This window comes from Haliotis rufescens, unplaced genomic scaffold, assembly GCF_023055435.1.
Source record: "Haliotis rufescens isolate VD_foot unplaced genomic scaffold, xgHalRufe1.0.p SCAF_146, whole genome shotgun sequence".
NCBI lineage: Eukaryota > Metazoa > Mollusca > Gastropoda > Lepetellida > Haliotidae > Haliotis > Haliotis rufescens.
In genome coordinates, this window is record NW_025963831.1 from 1 (window position 1) to 26,403 (window position 26,403).

General features: G+C 41.8%; 1 protein-coding gene across 2 annotated transcripts; it reads left to right on the forward strand.

Moving 5' to 3' along the window:
- Window positions 1-432: 432 nt before the first annotated feature.
- Window positions 433-26,106, forward strand: LOC124148504. Of its 2 annotated transcripts, none has more exons than XM_048395794.1 (6): window positions 433-549; window positions 3,847-3,939; window positions 18,880-19,041; window positions 19,882-19,971; window positions 22,660-22,805; window positions 25,945-26,106. In XM_048395794.1, the coding sequence occupies exons 1-5, from the start codon at window positions 455-457 to the stop codon at window positions 22,802-22,804; spliced, it is 585 nt and encodes a 194-aa protein (XP_048251751.1). In that variant the 5' UTR covers window positions 433-454; the 3' UTR covers window position 22,805; window positions 25,945-26,106. The 2 variants fall into 2 exon arrangements, with proteins under 2 accessions (XP_048251751.1, XP_048251752.1); XM_048395795.1 differs by having other exon boundaries at window positions 18,979-19,041.
- The last annotated feature ends 297 nt before the right edge of the window (window positions 26,107-26,403 follow it).

A 26,403-nucleotide genomic window follows, 5' to 3' on the forward strand; every position in this document is an offset into this window, starting at 1 on the left:
TTTTTTCTTGAAATTTCAAGATATTAAGTTGAAATTTCAAGTTATAATCTTGAATTTTTAAGATGATTATCTTAAAATTTCAACTTAGTATCTTCAAATTTCAAGATAGTATCGAAAAAAAATTAGAAAACAAATGGCCCGAAAGGCTTCCGTAGCTTCAAGACATACAAATTGTTTCTCTGACAGGACAAGCAAACATATTTTTTTCAAGACATTGTAGAATTTTTTTAACATGTTTGTGTGTGTGTTCGGGAGGGGGGGGGGGGGGGTTGCGGGTTACAAATCAGGTTAAGTTAAGCCTTATATTGTCTCATTCCATTATCTTGTCACGTCTCTCGTCTCATCGCTTTATATTGTCTCATAACATTGATTTTTACATCTCCCACCCCACACACTGACCTATGGTCGACCCCTAAACCCTTCTACCTTCTCCCTACAGAGCAGCCGGTTGAGGATGGACGCTAGCAGTCTGGTCGTGTTCACTACAGTCATCCTCTGTCTCAACTATGGACACTCAACAGCCAAACACCAGTCGGAAGAGACAGTCGGGTAAGCATTTAGTCCGCCCTATCGTTTGTCAGCCTATTGTTGCCTATCAATAATATTATATTTAAGAGAGGTGAAACGGGGGTTTAACGTCGCGTCCAAGATTATAGCACTTATATAGCGACGTGCATGCATATGTGTGTGTGTGTGGGGTGGGGGGTGGGGGGGTGGGGGGGGGGGGGGAGAGGAGGAGGGGGGGGGGGGGGGGGTTGCTGCTTGTACTATTGCGGACTATATGCCGATTTTATAGTGCAAGCCCACTGAGACATCCATGCTGCAGTTTATCATGAATACCCCACTGAGACACAGTATACTGACTCAGAGCCGACCAGTCCTTGTTTTAGCCCCTTAATGCAGAGCGCCAGTCAGGGTAACAATAAGTACCATCTTTTAATGTCTTTAGGTTTGACGCGGCAGGGGATCCAACCCCGGACCTTCCCCTCTCCGGGCGGACGCTCCACCACTAGACCACGGAGGCGGTCTTTTATTTAAGAAGCTCATACGAGTGAATGTGTTTTCTGATACGTACCGTACTTTAAAGGGATTCATTTTGAGGGGTGGTGACCTATTTCTTGAAGGCTGCGATTGGATGACGCCAAAGATTTCATTCATTGGTCCTCGATATCGAATGGAAACATAGCGGACTGGGTGAAGTGTGTTTATGAAGTAACGTTGCTCTCGCCAAAATTAACATCGGGAGAGAAGTTTGTTATATATTTTATCACCCATAATAAACTTTCGTAATGTGTTTATTTACAATCGTTATTAAGGTGGCTACACATGGGTACCTATAACGGTATATGGTAAGATTGGCACCACAGTTTTTGACCGCCGCCTATTGGATGAAAGGCTAAGCCTGCTGCGCGAACTAACAGTGGGAGCAGTTTACCTACCTTACTGCGCCTGCTCCACATGTTTGTAACTGATCCGCAATTCGTGTCTCACGAAGTGAAAAGGGTCGTTGGTCTGCTGTCTCTTAATCGTAACAGTCCGTTGATCATTTGTTCGAATCCAGAGTCCTTGGTTATTCAGCACCATATCGATTTTCTTTGACAACGCTGGAATAAAACCCAGATTCTCCCCACACACCCTCACCCCGAATATCAAATGGTCGGTGCCTAACTAAACGCATGTTTCGTAGACCACTGCAGCAGTGTAATCGTTAGTAGCTAGAACGAGGAGATTTGTGTTCCATTTTCTTTATATTTCGTCTATTCCTTGGTCACCTTCTTTCACTAAATTGTAAATATTTACCCTATCCTTTCAACATCTTATAGACTATGTTTAAACTACCGTAGCACCTACAAGAAGAGCGCATCACAGTGATGTTCATTTCCTGACCTATCTAATCCGCGATTTATAATTTTCGGTTGACAATGCAATCAGAAAATAAAAAAGGATATAAATTTGTTTTTACTTGGACGATCGCTCTGTCATAGATGGATGAGAAAAAATTAAAAGATCAAACTTAAACTCAACATTTATTATTATTATTGTTAATATTATTATTTTATTTTTTTATTGCATATAATCCTTGAGCACGATTTGTTAAGACAATAAAGACAATAAAGAGTTAATACTTATTCATGTAAGCGTAAAAGTCAAACATCTGTACTTTGAACAGAATTAGTATTAAAATTATATATTTACGACTAAACAAACCAAGCCAAAACGATTTATGAGTTGTTGTGTTTTAAATGCATACATTTTATTTTTACTTGACCTACCCAGAAAATAAATAGCAATCAAAATGAGTAAACATCAATATTAAGAGGTGGTCGTAGTTATATATATTAGATCACTCCTGGGAGTTCTTTCCGATTATGCCAACCAAACTTCGCACAAATCAGGAATGAGGTGTACCACTGATTAGTGCTCATAAACTGAGACATATCGAGGAAGTCCCACAAGACTGATTGTGATGTCGCTAATAGACACACCGTGTATGTTGTCACAGCCGTGGTGTCTGTGATACCAGATGGTCTGGTCATGAGGCTTCCAACACGATCATTGCTCCACTGGTCTGGTGTGGGATTCAGTGTTGTCGTGACATCGGCTCTTGAACTTTACTAGTACGTATGTTCTTTTCTCCGTCTAGGGGCCGGTGGGGTAGCAAAGTGGGTAATGTGTTTGTCCGTATCGCCGCAGTTCCGGGTTCCTTTCCACAAAGTTGTCAAGTCCATTAAAGATGATTCCACCATAGATGGGGATACCCTCCTCTCTCTCTCTCTCTCTCTCTCTCTCTCTCTCAGTGTAAAAAAATACGGATATGCATTCCACCAAAGGGATCTCTCTCTCTCTCTCTCTCTCTCTGTCATAAAAGATCTCTCTCTCTCTCTCTCTCTCTCTCTCTCTCTCTCTCTCTCTCTCTCTCTCTCTCTCTCTCTCTCTCTCTCTCTCTCCTAATCTGCGCCTGTTAGATCTAGTTGGTGAGAAAAGTCCTTGACCCCACTCCACTTCACTGGCTCAGAATTTTTTTTAATAAATTGAACGATGACGGTTTTATTGTTCAACCATTTCAATGGTATTAAATAGAGATAAATGGTGACAGACTTGATGGCGAACAGAACCTGGGATCAGAACCTTGACATCCGCCCCCATTCGCGAGGAGAAGAATCATAAAACCACCACTTCTCATGCAATATTACGATTATAGATTACAACATTTCAGTTTGCAGAAGTAGGAATCAGTCATTTGATGCGGTAAAGATTCTTTCTGTCAGTCTTAAGCTAATCTGAGTGTAAATGCTTCTATTTTCCATTAAATAATCTAATACAGCTTCGCAATAGATCATAGCTCAAGTGGTGCAGATCTTAGACGGTTATCCCTCTGCTGAAACCCACGTTAATGGTGCTGACAAACCCTAAAATTATAATCAGGGATTCAAAACTACGGGGATTGGATCCTGGTATTACAAAGGGGCGAAACACTGCACACAAATTGCGGCGCCTTCTACACCACTGATATAAAATTCATGGGACTATTATACCACGATCAGGTGACGCAACGAGCCTCAAACACGTCCGTAAAGCATGGTTAAACTTGAACTTTGACAGTTACGCGGGACAAACAACTTGCACACCCGTAATGGCGGCCGAAAGCAGAGACACCTGTCGGTAAAGGGGAGATAACCAGCTTTTTTCTGTGGCATTGTGTCTATCCAGATAGCATGCCATACATCTTGATGAATTACTTGACACGATGACTTTCAGAATAAAACATGACTTGATTGTCTTAAACGTTAGTATAAGTGTAGCTGTTTGATGATATGATTTGTACCTTAGTGTCTTGGGTTTCAGGGTCGTAATAAACAAGCTGGAACAACTGCTACGAGATGTGTCCAGTCTACAACACTCGATGGACCAGTTGGACGCTAATATTCAGAGTTCCCTGTGAGTATTGTCTTCTTGCAGTGTTTGTTTGTTTGTTTGTTTGTCTGTTTCTTGTTTATCGCTCAATCTGTCATATTCAGCTATATGGCGGCGGTCTGTTAATAGTCGAGTCTGAACCAGACAAACCAGTGATTGATATTATGAGTGCTTTTAGCGCCGCTTTGAACAGTGTTCCAGTTATATTACGGCGTGTCAGCTTTATGTGGGAGGGAAGCCCGAAGTGATGCAGGTCTCTTACCACTTTGATGAATCCCTCGAGCATTGGTGTGATGCGGACAAACCTAGACACATAATCTGGGAGAACTCGGATTAGAACCCACGATCAAAGGTTTCTGGCGGGCACAAGGGACGCAACTCTGCAAAACGCATTGCGGCGCCTTAGACGACTGTGCCACCCGTGCCCCCACTGATATAATGCGATATGCCCCGTACCTTCGGGATATGAAGAAACCCAAGGCTGGCGTAGGCGTATTTCATCTGTCATATATGTATAATAATGTACAATCCAGTGATCGATATTGTGAGCAGCGATCCACGCCGTCGGGGTACGATGACACGTCATCAACCAAGACACCGATCCATTTGGTCAGCTCCTTTCCTTTATCAGATGTTTGTGTTTGCAATTGTATTTTATACTGAGGTGTAGATGATATTATATGAGTGTTCATGTCATACTATGTTTTCGACACGAGTGTCTAAATTCTGGTATTTCCCGAGCGAGAGCCAGAAATACCAGAATTTAGACACTCGTGTCGTAAACATAGTATGACATGAACAATCATATAATGTTCTATTTATTCACGAAGAAGGAGTCTAAATACAGAGGCGATTTTAGTGTTTACCTATAAGGACATCAGGTCACAACAGCAGCAGAACCACAATTTGTCGAAAGACGTCAACAATCTTCAGCTATGACGTCGTTTCTAGTGTGACGTCATTCCTACCTCACGCCACAATAACATTCGAATGACGTCAACAATGCCGTCCGCATGATGGAAACAATACACTGTTGTCTCGTGGCGTGATATGACCCTAGGGCTCAAATGATTTTTATGAACCCCGATATGTTTTCCCTCGTAGGTAATAAAGGTTTTTATTGCACATAATGTCTAGATGTACCGTGTGACATATATATTAAAATAATTAAAATCCGTGACCTCATAGCCTTGACCTCATAGTCGTGACCTCTTAGTTTTGACCTCATGACCTTTATCCCGATGACATCTCGTGCTTCTGGGCAAACCATAAAATGTCATTTCCTATTTTCAAAAAAACATGCGACTACAACCGTTTCCGACAAAACGTAGTGAAAAAAACTATGTAAATTGAACATGCATCAATGTGAAGAAGCGTACCAAATGGTACTTTTTGATCTTTTTGACTTGTTTATTGGATCGAGAATAGTTTAAGTGTCAGCAAAGATTAATGTGTTTTGAACGCACAAGCCAAAACACTATTGCGTTGGTTTCAAAACATAACGACAACCAATAAGCTATAGAGCAATTCAACGGTTGTTTGGTTTTGTCGAAAACGGACACTGAGTTCCTTTGAACAAATCTCTGGATTTATGAGCTATAGATAAATGTATATATGCCTTGTAATTATTAAATATCTAAACTTTTTTATGATGCGGATAATACAAGCAATGTACGGCGTGTGTGTTTTAGTGCTGGCGTCCTGGGCCAGGAGTCGACAGCACGGAACCCCCTTGGGACGTCCCACCTTGATAACAGACAGTCAAAGGCATCGCATTTGTTCATAAACTTTTTCAGGCCGTCCTAAAAAATAGAGGGATTCATTTCTACACCAGTCAAAACCCAGAAAACATCAGTGGTAGGGCGTTGTCAAAGAACCTTGAAAAGCACGATGCTCATTACATCGACCACACGATATTTTACAAGCTGTCGTGATATAGCTGGAATATTGCAGAGTACGACTGTAAACAACTAACAAATAAATAGCTTGAGTATGTATAGTACTGCCTGACTAGATTTCCAATGAGATATTACACAATCCACCTCGCACCTGGCAATCTTAGTCTGTCCAATAGTCCATGAACCATATTATTTTCCCTTCCGACCGGCCCTTACTGTAATGTTATGACCTTAACTGAAGCAAGTCTAGATTTTCGACACGTTTCTATCTCACTGGGGCTCCTTTTCCATTTAAATACATTTGTTTGTTTCTATCAAAATTATATATTTTGAGAGACTAAGCGCAAGTGTACTGACAATATATACATGTATGTTACGTCCAACGTTTAGTATTTACTTATTATCTATCTTTTCAAGATTAAATAGGTCTTCAGCAACCCATGCGTGCCGTAAAAGGCGACTATGCTTGTCTCTAAGAAGCGACAGACGGGATCGGGTGGTCAGATTCGCTGACTTGGTTGATACATGTCATCTTTTCCCAGTTGCGTATATCGATGACCATGATGTCATTCACTTGATTGTCAGGCCCAGACTCGATTGTTTACAGACCACCGTCATATAACTGACAGGTAATATTGCTGAGTGTAGCGTTAAACAACAAACAAACTAACAAACAAATGAATATTTTGGACTGATTTCAATGAATATGATGCTTGTTTGAAAAACATATTAATGTCCTTTGAGAATTCGTACCAAAGTCATTTTTACGAATTCCTTTAATTTCTTTATACGCCATTAGGTATTTTGAACTATCTCGTAAAGGTGCAGAGATTTTTCATATGGTTATTTGTTGGAACATTCTTCAAAGAAATGCTTTTAAATATCAAAATTTCCATTTTCTAATATAGTTTTTAATACTTGCTAAATCCTTTTAATGCTTCGCAGAATTCCTGCTCGGTTATCCTATATATACGCAAAACAACTTAAATACTTGATCTCTTGATTCGCCATCGACTCGTTGATGTCCAAAATGACATTAACTGTTATACGGAAGCGGTACACCTCATTTTACAATTACTCAGTCACGTTTTAGAGGGCCAAATGTCCATGAAAGCTTCCGAATTTGACAAATGGCAAAAAGTCAGAACTTCGGCTTATCTCTGAGCGTTCTTAGGGAGTGTTGACGTGTTAACTCCAAGCGATGGTGTACCTCTGTGTGTAGACAACGCGCATCACATAGCAACGCTGATAAGCCGCGGGAGGTCATATGGAATTAAACAAAGGAATTGCAAAACAACAAATAAAAGAAGAATGGAATCAGTATTGTCATCGAGACGGAAACTCCTTGAGTGCCACGATTGTTTGAGAAATCGGTAAGGAGGCGCGTTTGATAAAGCTGGGGTGTTGACAGCGACGTTTCGGTAACAGCTGCAGCGTCCAGTTGCGTCTCTATCACTCCCGTGGGAATACAGGGAACATAAAAGTCACACCAGAATTTATTTTTATCGCCATATTAACGACTTGTCGTGAAGATGAGAATATCTGACGTCCAAATGGGCAATGGGTGGAAGAGAACTTCAAAAGAACGTTGTGATATAGTGTTGTCTTTGCGCATATTTGAATGATGAAGTTGATTACATATGTCGTTGGTTTCCGAATAATAATAATAATAATAATAATAATAATAATAATAACAACAACGATGCACACTTGTTTTGTGCATAATAAAAAATAATATTAATGACGACGATAATAATATATAAATTTGTAATGAGCTTTTTCAATGATGATGATGGTGATAAAATAATAATGATAAATTTAAAATAATAATAATACGCACGTCTGTAAGAGTTCATTCTATTATTATTATTATTATTATTATTATTATTATTATTATTATTATTATTATTTATAGCTGGTGTTGACATTTTCCCTTCTTTTCCATGTCTTTAACCAATGATGTCCATTAGGGATATGATTTGAATGACACGACTTTTGACAAAATTCATTTAAGTTTCCTCTTACTTATTACAACTATACAACCAGCTACACACCAGATTTCGCAAACAGACCCAACATGACGGTGATCGCACCGTCACAACGTGCCAAGGTGAAACTCAACTGTTAACGTAACAAAGTATATCTAGGACGCCAGGCGTTCATTTGCATCTGTTGTTCGCCATCGCATCAATTACACGCCTGTATACTCTTATGAACAGAAGAATGGGGGGGGGGGGGGGGGGGGGGGGGGGAGTGACAAATATCGTCGTTGGATTCGTCCGCAATGAATAAGCGGGATGAAATATGAATGGTACCTCCGATCGATACCAGAGATTATTATATTACTCGTTTAGCAAATGACTTGCTTTGTCGCGCTTAACCTGGTCATTCCCAATGGAGTTTCAAAGCCACGTGTGGTGGGATTACAAAGGTGGTAGACTCGGCAAAAAACGGCTTCTTTGTCTAATCAACAAGTCCCAGTCGGGAGGCGAGCGTTATTAAGACCACTATATTTGGTTAATCAAATGATTCCACGTATAAAGCATCTTGCTGGTATTGAACTAATGAAGTTACGGCCCGGCTTCCCGTCTCTCATAGATGGCGCATCCAACGAGCTTCTTACGGGGATTACCCAGGGTTCCGTCTTGTAGCCATGTCAGCCATCGTTAAAATGGCCCCAGTTGACGAGAGAAAAACGCTCTAACTCTTGACAGACGGGACATTTAGGATACGTATTAAGTCGATGACTGATGCTTAACCATTAAGTGTGGTCAGGGAGATAGCTTTTTACGTTAAGCATTGTAGGTTGACAAGAAAGTACCATACAGGGATGCTGATCAACGAGCCTTTACGGTAATCTACGGGGATTGTCTGGCAGAATACGGCGCATGACAAAGCCGCTTCTCCCGCATTGAGGTCCTTGGCAAAGACTTTGTGTCTTCTGGATGGTGAACAGATTACACCACCCCCAAAATAACAATCATGGTGCACGTGTGTAAGTGAGTGATTAGGCTAAAATTAGGGCTGGGACGGGTACCCACAGGACTACCCGGACCCGTTTAAATGACAAATATTATCTAGAACTCTATGGTTACACTACAAGTCACTAATGTTCGCATTTCTTTCTGACTATGCACCCATTCCTTCCGATTTTGTATGCGGTTGAATAAAAATATAACTTAATTCAGCTTCAGTGTATGAATGACCAGATTGTTTAATACATGTATCTAAATACGTTTTGCCAGGGCTTTGCTAAAAATGTTCCCAATCGGACTTGAGACATCTCCTGAGACCAACAGAGGGTACCCGGGTAGGGTCAGATAAAAGGGGGGTGGGTACCCGGGTAGTATATTTGGACTCGTCCCAGCCCTAGTTAAAATCCTGATGTTCTTCAAACAACAAGTATTCAAATATAGAATCACAAAATGAATTCCATCTTTACAGTTCCTACAGCGGGTGGAAAAATCATTAAAATATCTCATTCGTTCATCAATATTGTTTGGAGAGCTAAAACGCATCGTCTTAACAAAGTAGTGAGTGAGTAGGGTTTTACGCCGCTTTTAGCAATATTCCAGCAGTATCACGGCGGGGGGACACCAGAAATGGGCTTCACACATTGTACCCATGTCGGGAATCGAACCCGAGTTTTCGACGTGACGAGCGAACGCTTTAACCAGTAGGCTACCCGACCGCCCCTTAACAAAATAGTCACAATATAGATCGCCCAAACCAAAGCCAGAGAGCCTCTTTGGATACTATCGAGACTTTGGTGCCGACAATTTCCTATACCGCTGGGGTGTTTGTTAGAGATGGAATATATTTTGGTCACAAGTCAATTGTTTGCTCAGAAAGGAGCCAAACTATTATGTTTTTAACAAAACAATTTCCGGAAATGCAGCACGTCCTGCGAACAAGTTATTTCTCACCTGCGGGAAAATGCTGTTTCTTGTATTTTCTGAGACAAGTTCCAGCAACCCGAACATCAAAAGTCGGTCCTTTGTAATTACAGTGCTTTTGCAACCTCATGATAACCAAGATCCCGTGGGGACCCAGGGTAGATGTTTCTCCAGCACCTAATTGTAAGAGGCCCCTGAAGATCCGGGGTAGAATAGGTCTTCAGCAGCCCATGCTTGCCGTTAGTAATGACTTGTAATGCTTGTCGTCAGAGGCAACGAACGGGATCGGATGGTCAGGCTCGCTGACATGGTTGATGCAAGTCATCGTATCCCAATTGCGTGGATCGATGCTCATGATGTCAATCACTGGATTGTCATCGTATCCAAATTGCGTGGATCGATGCTCATGATGTCAATCACTGGGTTGTCTGGTCAAGACTCGATTCTTTACAGACCGCCGTCATATAGCTGGGATATTGCTGGATGCGGCGTTAAAGAACAAACAAACAAACACAGAAGCTAGTTGCAACAGGCGCCTCAATTGAGTACTAGCCTTTGCTAGTCATACGGGGCAACGTAATGGATCGGGTGGTCAGTCTCGGTCACTTAGGTGAGGGCGTTTCAGCGTACCCTGACGGCGTGGATCGTCTGGATTGTTTGGTCCTGGGCCCACTTGCACAAAGCGATCTTAGCGCTAAGACTATTGTAAGCCTATGCTGAAGTATGGGAGTTACGATCATCTTAGCGCTAAGATCGCTTTGTGCAAGTGGGCCCTGATTCGATTATCTACAGGCCGCCGTCATGTCGCTGGAATGTTGCTGAATGAATATTATTGACGTACTCGCGAGTTTATTTGTTTATTAGTTTTATTTTACTTGCCCTCACCCCAATTTTGTAGTCTCGGTCTGGCAGACTAACGGTAATTTCGAAGGCTGCTAAAATGGTGAAGGTCTGTCCTATGTCTCGTCACATGTCTTTCCATCCACATTCAGCTGGCACGCCGTGGCGGTAGTACTGTTTAAAGGGGCGTTAAACAAAACTCGGCGTGGAACATTGACAAATGAAAGGACCAATTGATGAGTTTACTGTGGGTCGATAAAATCATAATGACAGCTGTCATAGAAATACTGTCTCTGAGATCTCTATTTGGCAATTAGTCGGTAGTTCATTCAGAGGATTCTAATGCGGATTTGTAGAAAACGACCGAGCATTTCTTCAGCCCATTTATTACAAAGAATAACCTTGAAATGCCTTGTTGACATCAACAACCCGACTGTCAAATCAATACAGGCTTGTTTCTGTATGAAGTTTTACAAACATCTCAATATCGATTAGCGTTTGTGTAAATAATTGGGTATAACACAATTGTTTGACATCAAAGTGGAAAATGTCTCAGACATGAATCACGTTATGCTTTTGTTCAACATTAAGCTGACACTCGTGATATAACTGAAATACTGTTTAGAGAGGCGTTAAACCTAGCTCACCCCTATTGATGGGGGTGTAGGTATCGGATCAGAGATTCGGTTTGTGGAGAGGTAAACACTGGCGGATCCAGAATGGGGGGGGGGGGGGGGGGGGGGGGGGGGGAAGGTGCAACACCCATTTTTCACCTTACATTTCAACTGCGTCCTCGGCCGAGTCATCTCGTGCCTCATTCGTGACCAACTCGTGTTATTCCGGGACAAGCCGAATAGCGACTCGTGTCCCTCTCATGGCCATTTTTGCGACTGGGTTCCGTCTTAGCGCAAACGGGCATACCTTAAACAATTGTCAATTCGTTGCGTAATGGTCCACATATATTTCCTCATATATTATATATATTTCAGATGCAATTTAAAGCACATCGGGACGTGCGGAATTATACAGTATGATTGAACACATTTAACTGTGTCTTGGGTATATTTTTTATGTAAGGCATATGTAAAATCAAAAATTATTTATGAGGGATCGAAATCACACGCCCATTCTGATTGGTTTGTCGTATTTTCGCACAAACAGTCTTCTTGCAGGTTACGGAAAGGGGCGAGTGGTGACGAATGCTCGTGCCTCTATCAAAATACACAATTCATATGCAGAAGTGGGTCTGAGAGAGTCGCCCTCGATCGGTTTGCCATCGAAATGAGTCGTGGGTACAAAAGGCTATATCGAGCTGTACCAGATTTTTGTACTGGAAACCTCGTCTACGCATGCGTGCAATTAAGGAACCGGTTTAGCGAACTGTGGAATGGACACATCCTATAGAGTACCGTTCTGTATTCTGATTTTGGTTTGGGTACATTTCTATATACCGTAAAGTACTTGGGGTACATATATGTAGTTCAACAACGACCCAGCGCTAATACATCATGCAGATACAAGCGGATTTAAAAGTCAACTCACTCACTTGTATGATGCCAAGCGTTATTCACCATTCGCATGTAAATGTAGCCTATAAGCGTCACGAATGCCATTCATTCGGCATCATTCGCCCATATCCGTTACCTGCATTCGGAAGGAATGACACGAGTCGGTCACGAGTAGTATGGCAATAGTGAGTGAGTGAGTTGGGTTTAACGCCGCTTTTAACAGTATTCCAGTTACATCGCGGCGTGTCAGCTTTATGTGGGAGGAAAGCCCGAAGTGATGTAGGTCTTAGACGTTTACCACTTCGGTGAAACCCACGAGCACGGGTATGGTGCTGACAAACCTTGAAACATAATCGGGGCGAACCGGGATTCGAACCCACAAGTATGGCAATAGCACCATACAACATGTTACCAGCCTCGTTAGCACTAGTGGTTAGCATTTGTGGTTAGCATTACTGGTTAGCATTAGTGGTTAGCATTAGTGGTTAGCATTGGGTAATTGGGGCTTAGTTCCCTTCGGCGCCGCAATTCGCTGTGCAGAGTTGTTTCCCTTAGGCGCGTCGGATCCTATGACCGTGGGTTCGATTCCCAGAACTTCCCTGATTACGATACTTGGTTTGTCAGCACAATACCTGTGTGCCTGAGTTACACCTGCAAATGAACTCGATGCCAGTTGTTCAGATAAAAACTGCACGAAGGTGCAATGTACACGAAGGTTGTCAATTATTTATTTGCTTTCTAGTTTCCTGATTTTATTTACGTGACAGTATGTCAATATACAATTGTAGCAGACAGTGTATATCTTTATCTACACAAGAACGATTGAAGCCTCGTCAAGCTTGTCGTACAAAACATGAAACCCTTTCGTCTTTTTCACAACATCTCGAAAACGAGAATCTTAATTGAATTATCCAGACAGACCTATCAACATTAATGACTTAGACTCAACTTTACCAGCATATTATCTTTCAGTTGTAAGTGTTAAGTCCACCATAGCGTCTCCTTTGGGAATTGGCCTTGAATTTCTTTTCTTTCTTTTTAAACGGGAGCATAGCCAATAGCGTTACTTCTAAACATCATAGATACATCTTCCCGAAGCAAGGGAGTTTACTGACTGTAAAAGTCCAGTTTCCACTGTTGTCGAAAGAGAGCTACTAGTGGCTATTACGAGTTACGTCCCTTCTAAGTCCTCCTGTTGACCAATCAGATTTGACCACTCATGTCACATGCATTGGCTTCAAACAAAATGGCGGCGCCCAGTCCAGACGATCTGATCGACAATCAAGATCTGGTCCCACTTGCACAAAGCTATCTTAGCGCTAATATTATCTTAAGCCTATGTTAAGGTATGGAAGTTGCGATCATCTTAGCGCTAAGATCGCTTTGTGCAAGTGGGCCCTTTATTGTAACAAAATGGGTCTTACCTCCAGAAGTGCATCAAATCACGTGAGGACCTTGATTAAAAAACATGAAAAAATTTGCAAAATATCTGTCGACGCTCAATTGGCGGCACATATGCAATCGACCGAACTCTGCATGGCAGTTTACGAACCAAGTGCCGATTTCATTACGCGATTTTGATTGGACTATGCATAGACTCGTTAGTACCAGCCAAAACATAGCACCATAATTCCAGCGTAGTTTGGAAAGTCGGAAAGGTTAATACGAGACACGGTGGAAGTCAAGTCCAGTCTCTGAAAGCCGTTATCTGTTCAGTTTCAGAGATCAGGTGTCAATACCTGGGTGAAACTGAGACAGTGTCTCAATGTAATATCGGTAACAAAATGTTAAACTGATATATACTACTCAAAAGAAGTTAAAGAACACGCGTACCCAGTTGTTTCATACGGCTATAATTCATCTGTCATAGCTGGCGGGTATTGCAACACACAGCCTCCCAGTTGCGGAGTTTAACTTGTCTAGAGTAGCATACATTAAAACATTTGAGTGAGTGAGTGAGTGAGTATGGTTTTACGCCGCTTTTAGCAAAATTCCAGCAATATCACGGCGGGGGACACCAGAAATGGGCATCACACATTGTACCAATGTCGGGAATCGAACCCGGGCTTCGGCGTGACGAGCGAACGCTTTAACCACTAGGCTACCCGACCGCCCCTACAACATTTGAAGTAGCAGGCATTAGCAGTGGTGTTTAAGGCTAAAATCAAATATACTGGGACTGTCATTTAACCGTGCGTAGTTCCCCTTTAAGCCTGTCATATTGATGGCGATGAGGTAACCTAGATCGTTCCCACTGACGTCCCATTCCCACTGACATTGCGATATTGTTTTCATAAGAAAACGGGTATTTGTTAGGGGTAAAATAAGTAAAATAGTTGCATAATGGATAAGCGAATGAAGTTTTACGCCGCTTTTATCAATATTTTATCAATATCACGACGGAGGACACATGACATGGGCTCCAAACACAAATGTTCTGAATCCAACCTTGATCTGCGGCGTGACGACCGAGCGCTTTAACACTAGGCTGCTCCAGCACCCAAATTTAAACTAACTAGTCCATACTCATTACATATAAGAACTTACAATAATGTTGCTTTTTGCCATTGGAAACCTCTGCTCTAATCTTTATTTCTTCCAAAAATATTTTGATGTATGGATTATAACGTTAATTCTAATCGATCTCTTTCATAACGATCAGGCTAAGTAGCTATTGTTTGTAGAGGTATCAATTAATATATATCAATAACGGTAATTGGAGGGCAAACATAGATATTGACGGATGCTGTGCATATCTATTAATAACTTTTTTCTGAAGGATGCTATGTACCAGGACATAATTAATATTTCACGAGACAACATCGTATTTGGAATATTCTCACGTAAAACTTAATGAAAGGCAACGGTAATCTATGTGTACTTATTCTTGGTTACATCGTCAAGAGCTACCACAATTACATTGATCCCTGCTAAAGGAGATGCAGCTAAGAGCTTGCTTGTCTTTGTTTTTCTGATTGGCATTCCATTTTAAATCATCAAATAAAATGAATAAAAATTGTTTCAGAATTAAACCGACAAGACGAATGAGGACACATGGAGCGAGGATGTTACACTGATGTTGTGTTTTTGTTGTTTTTGTTGTTATTTTCTAGAACGAGGCATGCCCAGTACACATTAAGGTCAAACCTGTTCGTTCTGCTGCACCGCGTTTCCTGTAGCTGACGCCACCGCCATGTTTTTATCCGGATGGTATAATGCCCAAGCATTAATTGGAGATCCGGCTTCTATTCAAGACCTCGCGTTATGGTTCTGACCAGGTTGCATTTGGTCACCTGGTGTATATTAGACACCGGAGCTGTATGACTTCACCTTGAAGTATGGGGCTATTAATTAATGATATGGTTTCTAAATAGGGAGCATTCATTGTCTGTTTTACAAGTCCCGGTGTGTTTGGGAGACACGACGTCTTATAGAGGCCAAGCATGTATTTCTCCACCATACATTAGGGACTATTCATTAAAAGGTTTCCAATCCATGTTTATTAGACCATCATGATTAAGAGATCTGAATTCTTTTCTCACAAATTTGTTTCAGCCCCAGCGAGGAAATACGGTATACATATATACGATAGGTGTTCTAGAGTTAGTAGTCATTTAGTCGGGATATTGCTGTGCTGTTTTAGAGCGTAGGTAAACCTTTTATATTTTCTGTGTTAGGGGTGGCCCAGTCGTCTTTGGCGCCACAATCCGCCGTGCAGAGTTGCGTCCCTTGTGAATCTACCGCCCTGGTAATGTTTCTAGGTTTGTCAGCACCATACCCGTGCTCGTGGGTTTCACCAAAGTGGTAAACGTCTGAGACCTGCGTCACTTCAAGTCAAACTATATAGGCGCTATATTTTGAAGATGTGACATCCAGTACTACAGCTAGCTCAGATGTGTTTTGTAGAGTGTAGGTCGAGTGCTATTTCTTGCCAAGGATGAGTGTTGTCAGTGGGATAGAGTAGGTCATGTTGTCGGTATCCGATGACCTTGTTTTTCCACCTTAGGCAGCAGGTGTTTGACCAGAGAGTACAGACAGGCGTTGTTTTCGTACTATTTGGCCATGAGGCCAATAGTACAGTGACAGTTTTACAAAATTCATGTATGGGCGCCTAAGATCAGTTTTATGCAATTCTAAACAGTTGTAGACAATTTATCTTGTGAAACTTTGTTTATAACAAAAGTGTGTCTTAAAAATATATTTTATTTGGGGTTTTTAAAATATGTAAAAGATTTTTGTTGGTTTGGGTTACTGGTATAGAAATTCCGGAAATATTTCTTCTTTGCCCTGCATAAAAGGGCATTGAAATAAAATATGGAATACATCTCCCTGAAAATGCAAACAGACCTGGCACATAGCTATACTAAAATCATTAACTTTTGATCCTTTAAACAGTTGAATATTTAAATTAAAGATACCACATCTGAACTTTGTTAAGGATATTATGGAGGCGATAGAGCTTGTAGATAGAACTCGAGAGCAATGCTGGATTTAAATGTAGAGTATGATCAGAGCACGTGAGAGTTTGCTTTGTCAGATTACCATTCCAGATAATAAAGGTTTGTTGTTTAAAAAGGGTACAAAAATAGTTCCCAGTTTCCAACATCTTAAGAAACCCGAGTGTAGGAAAATTCATATCTGAATAATAAGTATCGAACTGACAAGTAAGTGTGTGAGTTGGGTTTATCGCCGCTGTAACAGCATCAGTTATATCGCGGCGTGTCAGCTTAATGTGGGAGGAAAGTTCAAGTGATGCAGGTCTCAGACGTTTACCAATTTGGTGAAACCCACGGGTATGGTGCTGACAAACCTAGAAACATAATCGGGGCGAACCGGGATTCGAACCCACAATCCTAGGTTCCTGGCATGCCCAAGGGACGCAACTCTGCACAGCGAATCGTGCCGTGCCCCCTCGAACTGACCAAGTCCAGTTTGCATCTCCATTATCGTCTAAACGCTGACCACAGCGTGCTTATGCTATGATCGCAAGAAGTGATCGTTCAGTGTTTTTTCTATCTTTGATGTAAGTCATGAAGTGTTCGAGTCCTTTGGTTTATGGACAGCGATCAGGCATATTTCAACCTTATTCATCCAGCCATTTTAATATTATCATATTTATAAGTTTAATATCATCACATCTTTTACAGGTATGTTTTCAGGTATGTGATTAATCCAATTTAAAGAAAGATAGTCCCATAGACTTAGACATTTCTGCAATTGAATACACTCCGTTGCGAACTTACTGGCGTGTGGGAGTAAACTCTTTGTGTGAACGATCTTCTGAAGATCATAGACTCTAAGCCATTCACTGTCATGAATATAACGGTACTTACATCCAAAGTTTCTTTTTTACCAATCTCATTAAAATCAGATCTTAGTTCTCGCTACCGCTAAACAAAGATCTGAGGACATCCTTTGGTGTCAACTTTGACCGACCAATGGAATTAGCCAATCTGATTAGCCAATCAGAAGGCAGCGTTATCGTGCTTTACGTCATTAATTTCAAATTGGCGACTACGCTTCGAAACATATTTTGACAAATTCTCGATTAAAAAATTGAAACCTGAACAAAAGAACATTCTGGAATGGCTAATAGATGGTCTAGATTGTATGGATTAGCCCGTAACTATCGTTCGGAATACCCTATGTTAAGGTTTACGACGTTGCATGAAATGAAATCACATTCCTGTCACTTTCATGATCTAGTAAGCGACGCTCTGATTGGTCGGATGAAAGGTCGTTCTGACGTGAACCCCAATGGGATGTCCTCAGATCTTTGTTTTGCGGTAGCGAGAACTAAGATCTGATTTAAATGAGATTACTTTTTTACCGTTACACCCCTATTTGATAAATACTGGAATGCTCTGTTTTTAGATTGTAAAACTACAGGTACTGATCCTTCGAATATGTTGGAATACACAGTGCCTATCGGTCGAACACTATTTTCTCATTGTTACCTACATAAATTCGGGATGGCACCGTCGTGTACGTCAGTCCGGAACACTTGTTGTGCAGTGACAGCAGTCAATAGCATCTCGGGCGAGTACAAATAGAATGTCACAGTGTCAGTCTTTTCTGTATATACAGTGAAATCTCGTAACGGATGGTGGTACCGTTAGCGCGAATATATATGATATTCCTAACAAAACGGCTATATTTACAGGGTCCAGAAAAAAAGGCTTTAAGGGAACGATAGACTTTTGCAATGATGATGATGATGATGACGATGATGATGATGATGATGATGATGATGACGATGATGATGATGATGATGATGATGATGATGATGATGACGACGATGATGATGATGATGATAGAGCATGTGCAAAACGACTAAGTTTACAAGCCGCATACTGGAGTATCACAAACAAAGACGCGAATCTGCCAGGGTTTGAACGTCCAAAATATACTCCCGGGCAAAAGAAAGTATCCACTTGAAAAGTGGAATTAAACAAGACACAACAAATGTTATCAAAACGTTACTAGACGACGAAACGCTGCAAAACCAAAACACAACTATGGTTCCCATATCACATATATCACCATCGAATAATCATTTCTTGTTTCTTCATTTTTAGCATAAAACGCGCATGGGTACAAACATTGGTGTATACTTTCTTTTTCCCGGCAGTATATGTTTATTGTGATTAACCCGACCGAAAGTGGGGTATTAGTCAGTTATACCACACTTCCTCGGTATATAACCCTACAGCTTTGGTTGTGAGATCTGGGAGGCCCCACGACCAAAGCTTAGGGGTATTGACAGATCCCCGAGGAAAGTGTGGTTTCAACTATTACATGCACGGGGTCTATGTTCTGCAGACCAACAGACGACTGTTCCCTTGGAGTGGACAAGAACTGTCACCCTATGTATATCCTCAGTCAGATGTGGCTCAAGAATCACTTGTCCAATCCCTACAGGTCGCCGGGCAAGCGGTCAGTGAGGGATACCTCCAGCGTGATGGGGCACTCTCGGACAACAAGGTGAGTGAGTGAGTGAGTGAGTGAGTGAGCGGTGTTTAACGCTGCTTTGAACAGCCTGTTTCTTTGTTGTTTAACGCCGCACTCAGCAATATTCCACCTATGTGACGGCGGTCTGTAAATAATCGAGTCTGGATCAGACAATCCAGTGATTGACATCATGAGCGTCGATCCACGGAATTGAGATACGGTGACATGCACCAACCAAGTCAGCGAGCCTGACCACTGGATCCCGTTAGTCACCTATTACGACAAGCATAGTCACTTTTTATGACTAGCATGGGTTATCCTACCCCGGATCTTCACGGGACGCTTTGAACAGTATTCCAGTTACATCACGGCGTCTCAGGTTAATGTGGTGAGAAATTCCGAAGTAATCTAGATCGTTTACCACTTTGGTAGAACCCCCGAGCTATGGTGCAGACAATCCTAACAACATAATCAGGGCAAACCGGGATTCAAAACAACGATCATCGGATTCTGGCACGCCCAAGGGACGCAACTCTGCATAGTGAATCGCGACGCCTTGGGCGACTGGACCAACAAAGCCTCTCGGTGATTTGTAGTGAGTGAATGAGTATGGTTTTACGCCGCCTTTAGCATTAGTCTAGCAATATCACGGCAGGGGACACCAGAAAGGGCCTCACATACCTATGTGGAGAATCGAACCCGGGGCTTCGGCATGACGATCGTACGCTATAACCACTAGGCTAGGCAACCGCTCTCGGTGATGTATGAATTGAATATAGAATTTCTGAATACGTTCAGAAAAGTTTCCATGTTCCAACTTTATGTGCTACACTTTCTGTCTTTTCCACACTTGTCATTTTTTTCTCGTTACAGATCGGTAGAGGATCTCTACAGAAAAAGATACATGCTTAGGTCGCTACGTGCCGTTCTGGCCAACACCCAGCGGGTTATTAAGGCTGAGAGGTAAGGCGCGCGTTGCAGGGGGGGGGGGGGGGGGGGATTTTTAGTGATTAGTGAACCTGCTTTGAGAAACAATTCTATCCACGTCCAAATTCTTTTACTTTTGGAATTACCGTGACCTCATATCACAACCATATATTTCCTGTAGACTTTGGTTTGTAACATTATTTTGTTAATAACTCGACATTCAACTGCAATTTCAATTCCATTGAACATAAACAAACGATTGTCTAAGGCTGTTGAACATTATCAAACGAATGTCTAAGGCTGATGAACATTAACAAACGGATGTCTGAGGCTGTTGAACATTTTAACAAACGAATGTCTGAGGCTGTTGAACATTAACAAACGAATGTCTGAGGCTGTTTAACATTAACAAACGATTGTCTGAGGCTGTTGAACATTTTAACAAACGAATGTCTGAGGCTGTTGAACATTAACAAACGAATGTCTGAGGCTGATGAACATTTTAACAAATGGATGTCTGAGGCTGTTGAACATTAACAAACGAATGTCTAAGGATGTTGAACATTAACAAACGAATGTCTATGGCTGATGAACATTAACAAACGGATGTCTGAGGCTGTTGAACATTTTAACAAACGAATGTCTGAGGCTGTTGAACATTAACAAACGGATGTCTAAGGCTGTTGAACATTAACAAACGATTGTCTGAGGCTGTTGAACATTTTAACAAACGAATGTCTGAGGCTGTTGAACATTTTAACAAACGTATGTCTGAGGCTGTTGAATATTTTAACAAACGAATGTCTAAGGCTGTTGAACATTAACAAACGATTGTCTAAGGCTGTTGAACATTAACAAACGAATGTCTAAGGCTGATGAACATTAACAAACGGATGTCTGAGGCTGATGAACATTTTAACAAACGAATGTCTGAGGCTTTTGAACATTTTAACAAACGAATGTCTGAGGCTGTTGAACATTAACAAACGAATGTCTAAGGCTGTTTAACATTAACAAACGAATGTCTGAGGCTGTTGAACATTTTAACAAACGAATGTCTGAGACTGTTGAACATTAACAAACGAATGTCTAAGGCTGTTGAACATTAACAAACGAATGTCTAAGGCTGATGAACATTAACAAACGAATGTCTAAGGCTGTTTAACATTAACAAACGATTGTCTGAGGCTGATGAACATTTTAACAAACGAATGTCTGAGGCTGTTGAACATTAACAAACGAATGTCTGAGGCTGATGAACATTTTAACAAATGGATGTCTGAGGCTGTTGAACATTAACAAACGATGGTCTGAGGCTGTTGAACATGAACAAACGAATTTCTGAGACTGTTGAACATTAACAAACGAATGTCTGAGGCTGTTGAACATTTTAACAAACGATTGTCTGAGGCTGTTGAACATTAACAAACGGATGTCAGATGCTGATGAACATTAACAAACGATTGTCTGAGGCTGATGAACATTTTAACAAACGGATGTCTGAGGCTGTTGAACAAACAAACGAATGTCTGAGGCTGTTGAACATTAACAAACGAATGTCTGAGGCTATTGAACATTAACAAACGATTGTCTGAGGCTGTTGAACATTAACAAACGAATGTCTAAGGCTGATGAACATTAACAAACGGATGTCTGAGGCTGATGAACATTTTAACAAACGAATGTCTGAGGCTTTTGAACATTTTAACAAACGAATGTCTGAGGCTGTTGAACATTAACAAACGAATGTCTAAGGCTGTTTAACATTAACAAACGAATGTCTGAGGCTGTTGAACATTTTAACAAACGAATGTCTGAGACTGTTGAACATTAACAAACGAATGTCTAAGGCTGTTGAACATTAACAAACGAATGTCTAAGGCTGATGAACATTAACAAACGAATGTCTAAGGCTGTTTAACATTAACAAACGATTGTCTGAGGCTGATGAACATTTTAACAAACGAATGTCTGAGGCTGTTGAACATTAACAAACGAATGTCTGAGGCTGATGAACATTTTAACAAATGGATGTCTGAGGCTGTTGAACATTAACAAACGATGGTCTGAGGCTGTTGAACATGAACAAACGAATTTCTGAGACTGTTGAACATTAACAAACGAATGTCTGAGGCTGTTGAACATTTTAACAAACGATTGTCTGAGGCTGTTGAACATTAACAAACGAATGTCAGATGCTGATGAACATTAACAAACGATTGTCTGAGGCTGATGAACATTTTAACAAACGGATGTCTGAGGCTGTTGAACAAACAAACGAATGTCTGAGGCTGTTGAACATTAACAAACGAATGTCTGAGGCTGATGAACATTTTAACAAACGATTGTCTGAGGCTGTTGAACATTAACAAACGAATGTCAGATGCTGATGAACATTAACAAACGATTGTCTGAGGCTGATGAACATTTTAACAAACGGATGTCTGAGGCTGTTGAACATGAACAAACGAATTTCTGAGGCTGTTTAACATTAACAAACGAATGTCTGAGGCTGTTGAACATTAACAAACGAATGTCTAAGGCTGATGAACATTAACAAACGAATGTCCAAGGCTGATGAACATTAACAAACGAATGTCAGATGCTGATGAACATTAACAAACGAATGTCTAAGGCTGATGAACATTAACAAACGAATGTCTAAGGCTGTTGAACATTACGAAATTATGGCTGTTGAAGGAATTGGTTGACCATTTGTTTCAGGAAGAGATCGTGCAACTTGAACCTGGGGTTCCACTGCCAGACCGACGAATACTCCTCCATAGCCGACCTGTACGACTTCCTCTCCAGCGACATCAGCCCTGGCAAGAGGAAGAGAACAGTGGGCGACTCTCTCAACACATCGTGAAGTAAGATACCTGCCGGCCTTCTCCCCTCAGTGTGACCTCCCATGTACACACACAGATCAGTAGAGCTACTTGTATTCATGTCCGCGACGATCCGGGTTAGAACAGGTCTTCAGCAACGCACGCCTGTCGACTATGCATGTAGCAAGAGACGACAAACGGGATCGTGTGGTCAGGCTCGCTGACTTAGTTGATGCATGTCATCGTATCCCAATTGCGTGGATCAATGCTCGTGATATAAATCACTGGATTTTTTACAGACCGCCGTCATATAGCAAAAAAACCCGAACAAACAAAAAACTTGTATTCCTTTATTCACAGTGAGTGGGCAAGTTTACGCCGCCTTGAACAATATTCCAGTTATAGCACGGCGTGTCAGCTTAATGTGGGAAAAAAGACCAAAGTGACGCAGGTCTCAGACGTTTACCACTTTGGTGAAACCCACGGGTATGGTGCTGACAGACCTGGAAATATAATCGAACCAACAATCATAGGTTTCTGGCGTGCCCAAGAGACGCAACTCTGAACCGCGCATTGCGGCGCCTTAGACGACCCGTGTCCCTTATGCATTCACAGACTAGTACACAACCCAACACATGTGTCCGGAGGAGCGGCTGGCCCTAATTGTTTAAACCTCGGCAAAGCATGTGCAGAGTTGCGTCCCTTAGGCGTGCAGGATCCTATAATTCGCCCTGAGTGTGATCTATAGTGAGTGAGTGAGTGGGTATGATTTTACGCCGCTTTTAGCAATATTCCAGCAATATCACGGCGGGGGACACCAGAAATGGGCTTCACACATTGTACCCATGTCGGAAATCGAACCCGGGTCTTCGGCGTGACGAGCGAACGCTTTAACCACTAGGCTACCCGACCGCCCGTATGATCTATAGGTTTCACCAACAAGGTGAACGTCTGCGACCTGCATCGCTTCAGGATATCCTCCCATCAAACTGACACTCCGTGATATAACTCAACGTTGATCGACCTGTGAAGATTCGGGCTAGAATAGGTCTTCAGCAACCCATGATTGCCGTCAAAGGCGACTATGCTTGTCGTAGAAGGCGATTAACGGGATCGGGTGGTCAGGCTCGCTGACTTGGTTGATGCATGCATCGTATCCCAATTGCGTGGATCGATGCTCATGATGTCAATGACTGGATTGTCTTGTCCAGACTCGATTATCTTCAGACCGCCGTCATATAGCTGGAATATTGCTGAATCGGCGTTAAACAACAAACAAACAACAACCTTGATCAAAACGGCATTAAATCCAACTGAGTTCACTCTCTGACACTATCACCGACAGCAATCAGAACGGTCATGCACCTGTCGTAAAGAATTCATTAACATCACATCACTGAACAGGAGAAGAATTTCAACATACTATATTATGGTTACAAATATCGGATAAATGTGACAGTTGATCCTCATGTCTCATGTCATGAGCTATTAATATGACCCGTGCCCGAATAACCCCATAGAGTCCAACTCGGCTGATCCATTTCGTCATACCAGTAACATATATAGACGCTACACTTCATAGCATTTACTTTTATAAAATGTTAACATACAAATGACCAACAGAAGTATCGCGATCCATTTATATTTTGCGCCTAATGGGTATTGGTATATTATGTGGAACAAAAGGCTGGTGTTCATGCGTTGTTTATCCTTGTCGTGTACATAGTCTGAGTTATATGAACCCTCATGAACCGCAGGCGAGATGACAGTCAGATGGTGGGCGTGTTCCGGAAAAAAAGATGTCATCACATTCCGTTGTCTTTGGCTCAAATAGCGAACGAGTATTGTTTTACGCCGCTTTTAGCATTATTCCAGCAATATCACAGCGGGGAACACCAGGAATGGTTTTCACACATTGTACCCATGTGGGATCGAACCTGGGCCTTCACGCACTAACCGTCGTTTCAGCATCGTATTTCGCCGTGCAGAGTTGCGTCCCTTAGTTGTACCAAAATCCTTTGATCGTGGCTTGGATTTCCAGATAAACTTTCACTATGACCCTTAGTGTGGCAGCACTAATACCCGCGGTGGCGGGTTTTTAACCGAAGTGGTATAACTGAAATACTGTCTACGGATATTTTAAACATGCCCACTCGCTCACATCTCAACAGACTGTCTCCGTGGTCTAGTGGTAGAGTGTCTGCCTGGAGAAGGTCCGGGGTCCGATCCCCGGTCGCGTCATATCAGAAGGCGTTAAAAGATGGTACTTGTTGTGACCATGCCTGGCGCTTGGCATTAGGGGCCTAAAACAAGGACAGGTCGGCTCGGAGTCAGTATACTGTGTCTGAGCGGGGTATTCATGTTAAACTGCGGCATATATACTGCGGCATCAAAAGGCGACTATGCTTGTCGTAAGAGGCGACTAAAGGAATCGGGTGATCAGGCTCGCTAACTTGGTTGATGCATGTCATCGATCCCAATTGCGTGGATCAATGCTCATGATGTCACTGGATTGTCTTGTCCAGACTCGATTATTTACAGACCGCCGTCATATAGCTGGAATATTGCTGAGTGCGGCGTTTAACAAACAAACAGACACTATAACATTATAGTATATATAAGCAGTCCGGGCTAGTACAAGCAGCCACACACACACACACACACACACACACACACACACACACACACACACACACACACACACACACACACACACGTCGCTATATATGTGCAATAATGTTAAACACAACGTCAAACCAAATTTAATCTTAAACACAACGTCAAACCCTATTTCACCTCACCAGAAGTTGTTTGATCAAGGTTAGAACATACAAGGCCTCAGTAAAGCTTTTAAAAGGTTTTATGGCAGACATTTCCAAATTTGACGCATCAGGGTCTTAAATAATATCTGATGCAATTCCTATTTTGACATGCATCATATGTTCCCGTGGGTTTTTTTCAGGTGAACATTTGACTTGCCTTTGCATGTGTTTGTGATGGATGCCACCGGTAGGGCAGGATACGCTTACCTTTTCGCAAACACCTGGTGTCATCACAATGTGATAGTGATTCCTAAACACATGCTTATGACATAGTCGGAATCGTACAATCGACAATTTGGCAGAGATTTCTTATGAATTTGGAAATGGTTTTGTCGCTTATATATATGTTTATGTTACAGATGTCGACGGGGGGTCGGGTGTATACCAGCAGGGAAACAAGATGAGCAACTTTACAGACCACTACCTGTCACGTGACGTATTTTGTACAGATAAAAACAGGTTGTTTCACTTTTCGACAAGTATGTAATCCAATTGTGAAATAAATTGAACTGGAAGTGGAAGACATAACTGACTTGTTTTCAATGACTGTTTTACTGATTGCTGACACTCGTTAATACAGTAAAACCCAATTCATCCAGACGGTACGATATTTCCGATTTAGCAAAAGCTTGATTAACGAATCTCTGCCTTTATATGAATAACGGCGAAACGGCGGCCTGTGGTCAGTAGTGTTACAACTATATCACGGCGGCCTGTAGTCAGCAGTGTTATAGCTATATCACGGCGGCGGCCTGTAGTCAGTAGTGTTACAACTATATCACGGCGGCATGTAGTCAGTAGTGTTATATAGTCAGTTG

What these genes read in the sequence shown, in the direction of transcription:
- LOC124148504 (XM_048395794.1), top strand. Translation starts at nt 455, where the DNA reads ATGGACGCTAGCAGTCTGGTCGTGTTCACTACAGTCATCCTCTGTCTC. An exon ending in CAGTCGGAAGAGACAGTCGG is followed by an intron (nt 550 to 3,846) that starts GTAAGCATTTAG and finishes CTTGGGTTTCAG; the next exon opens with GGTCGTAATAAACAAGCTGG. An exon ending in GCTAATATTCAGAGTTCCCT is followed by an intron (nt 3,940 to 18,879) that starts GTGAGTATTGTC and finishes TATGTTCTGCAG; the next exon opens with ACCAACAGACGACTGTTCCC.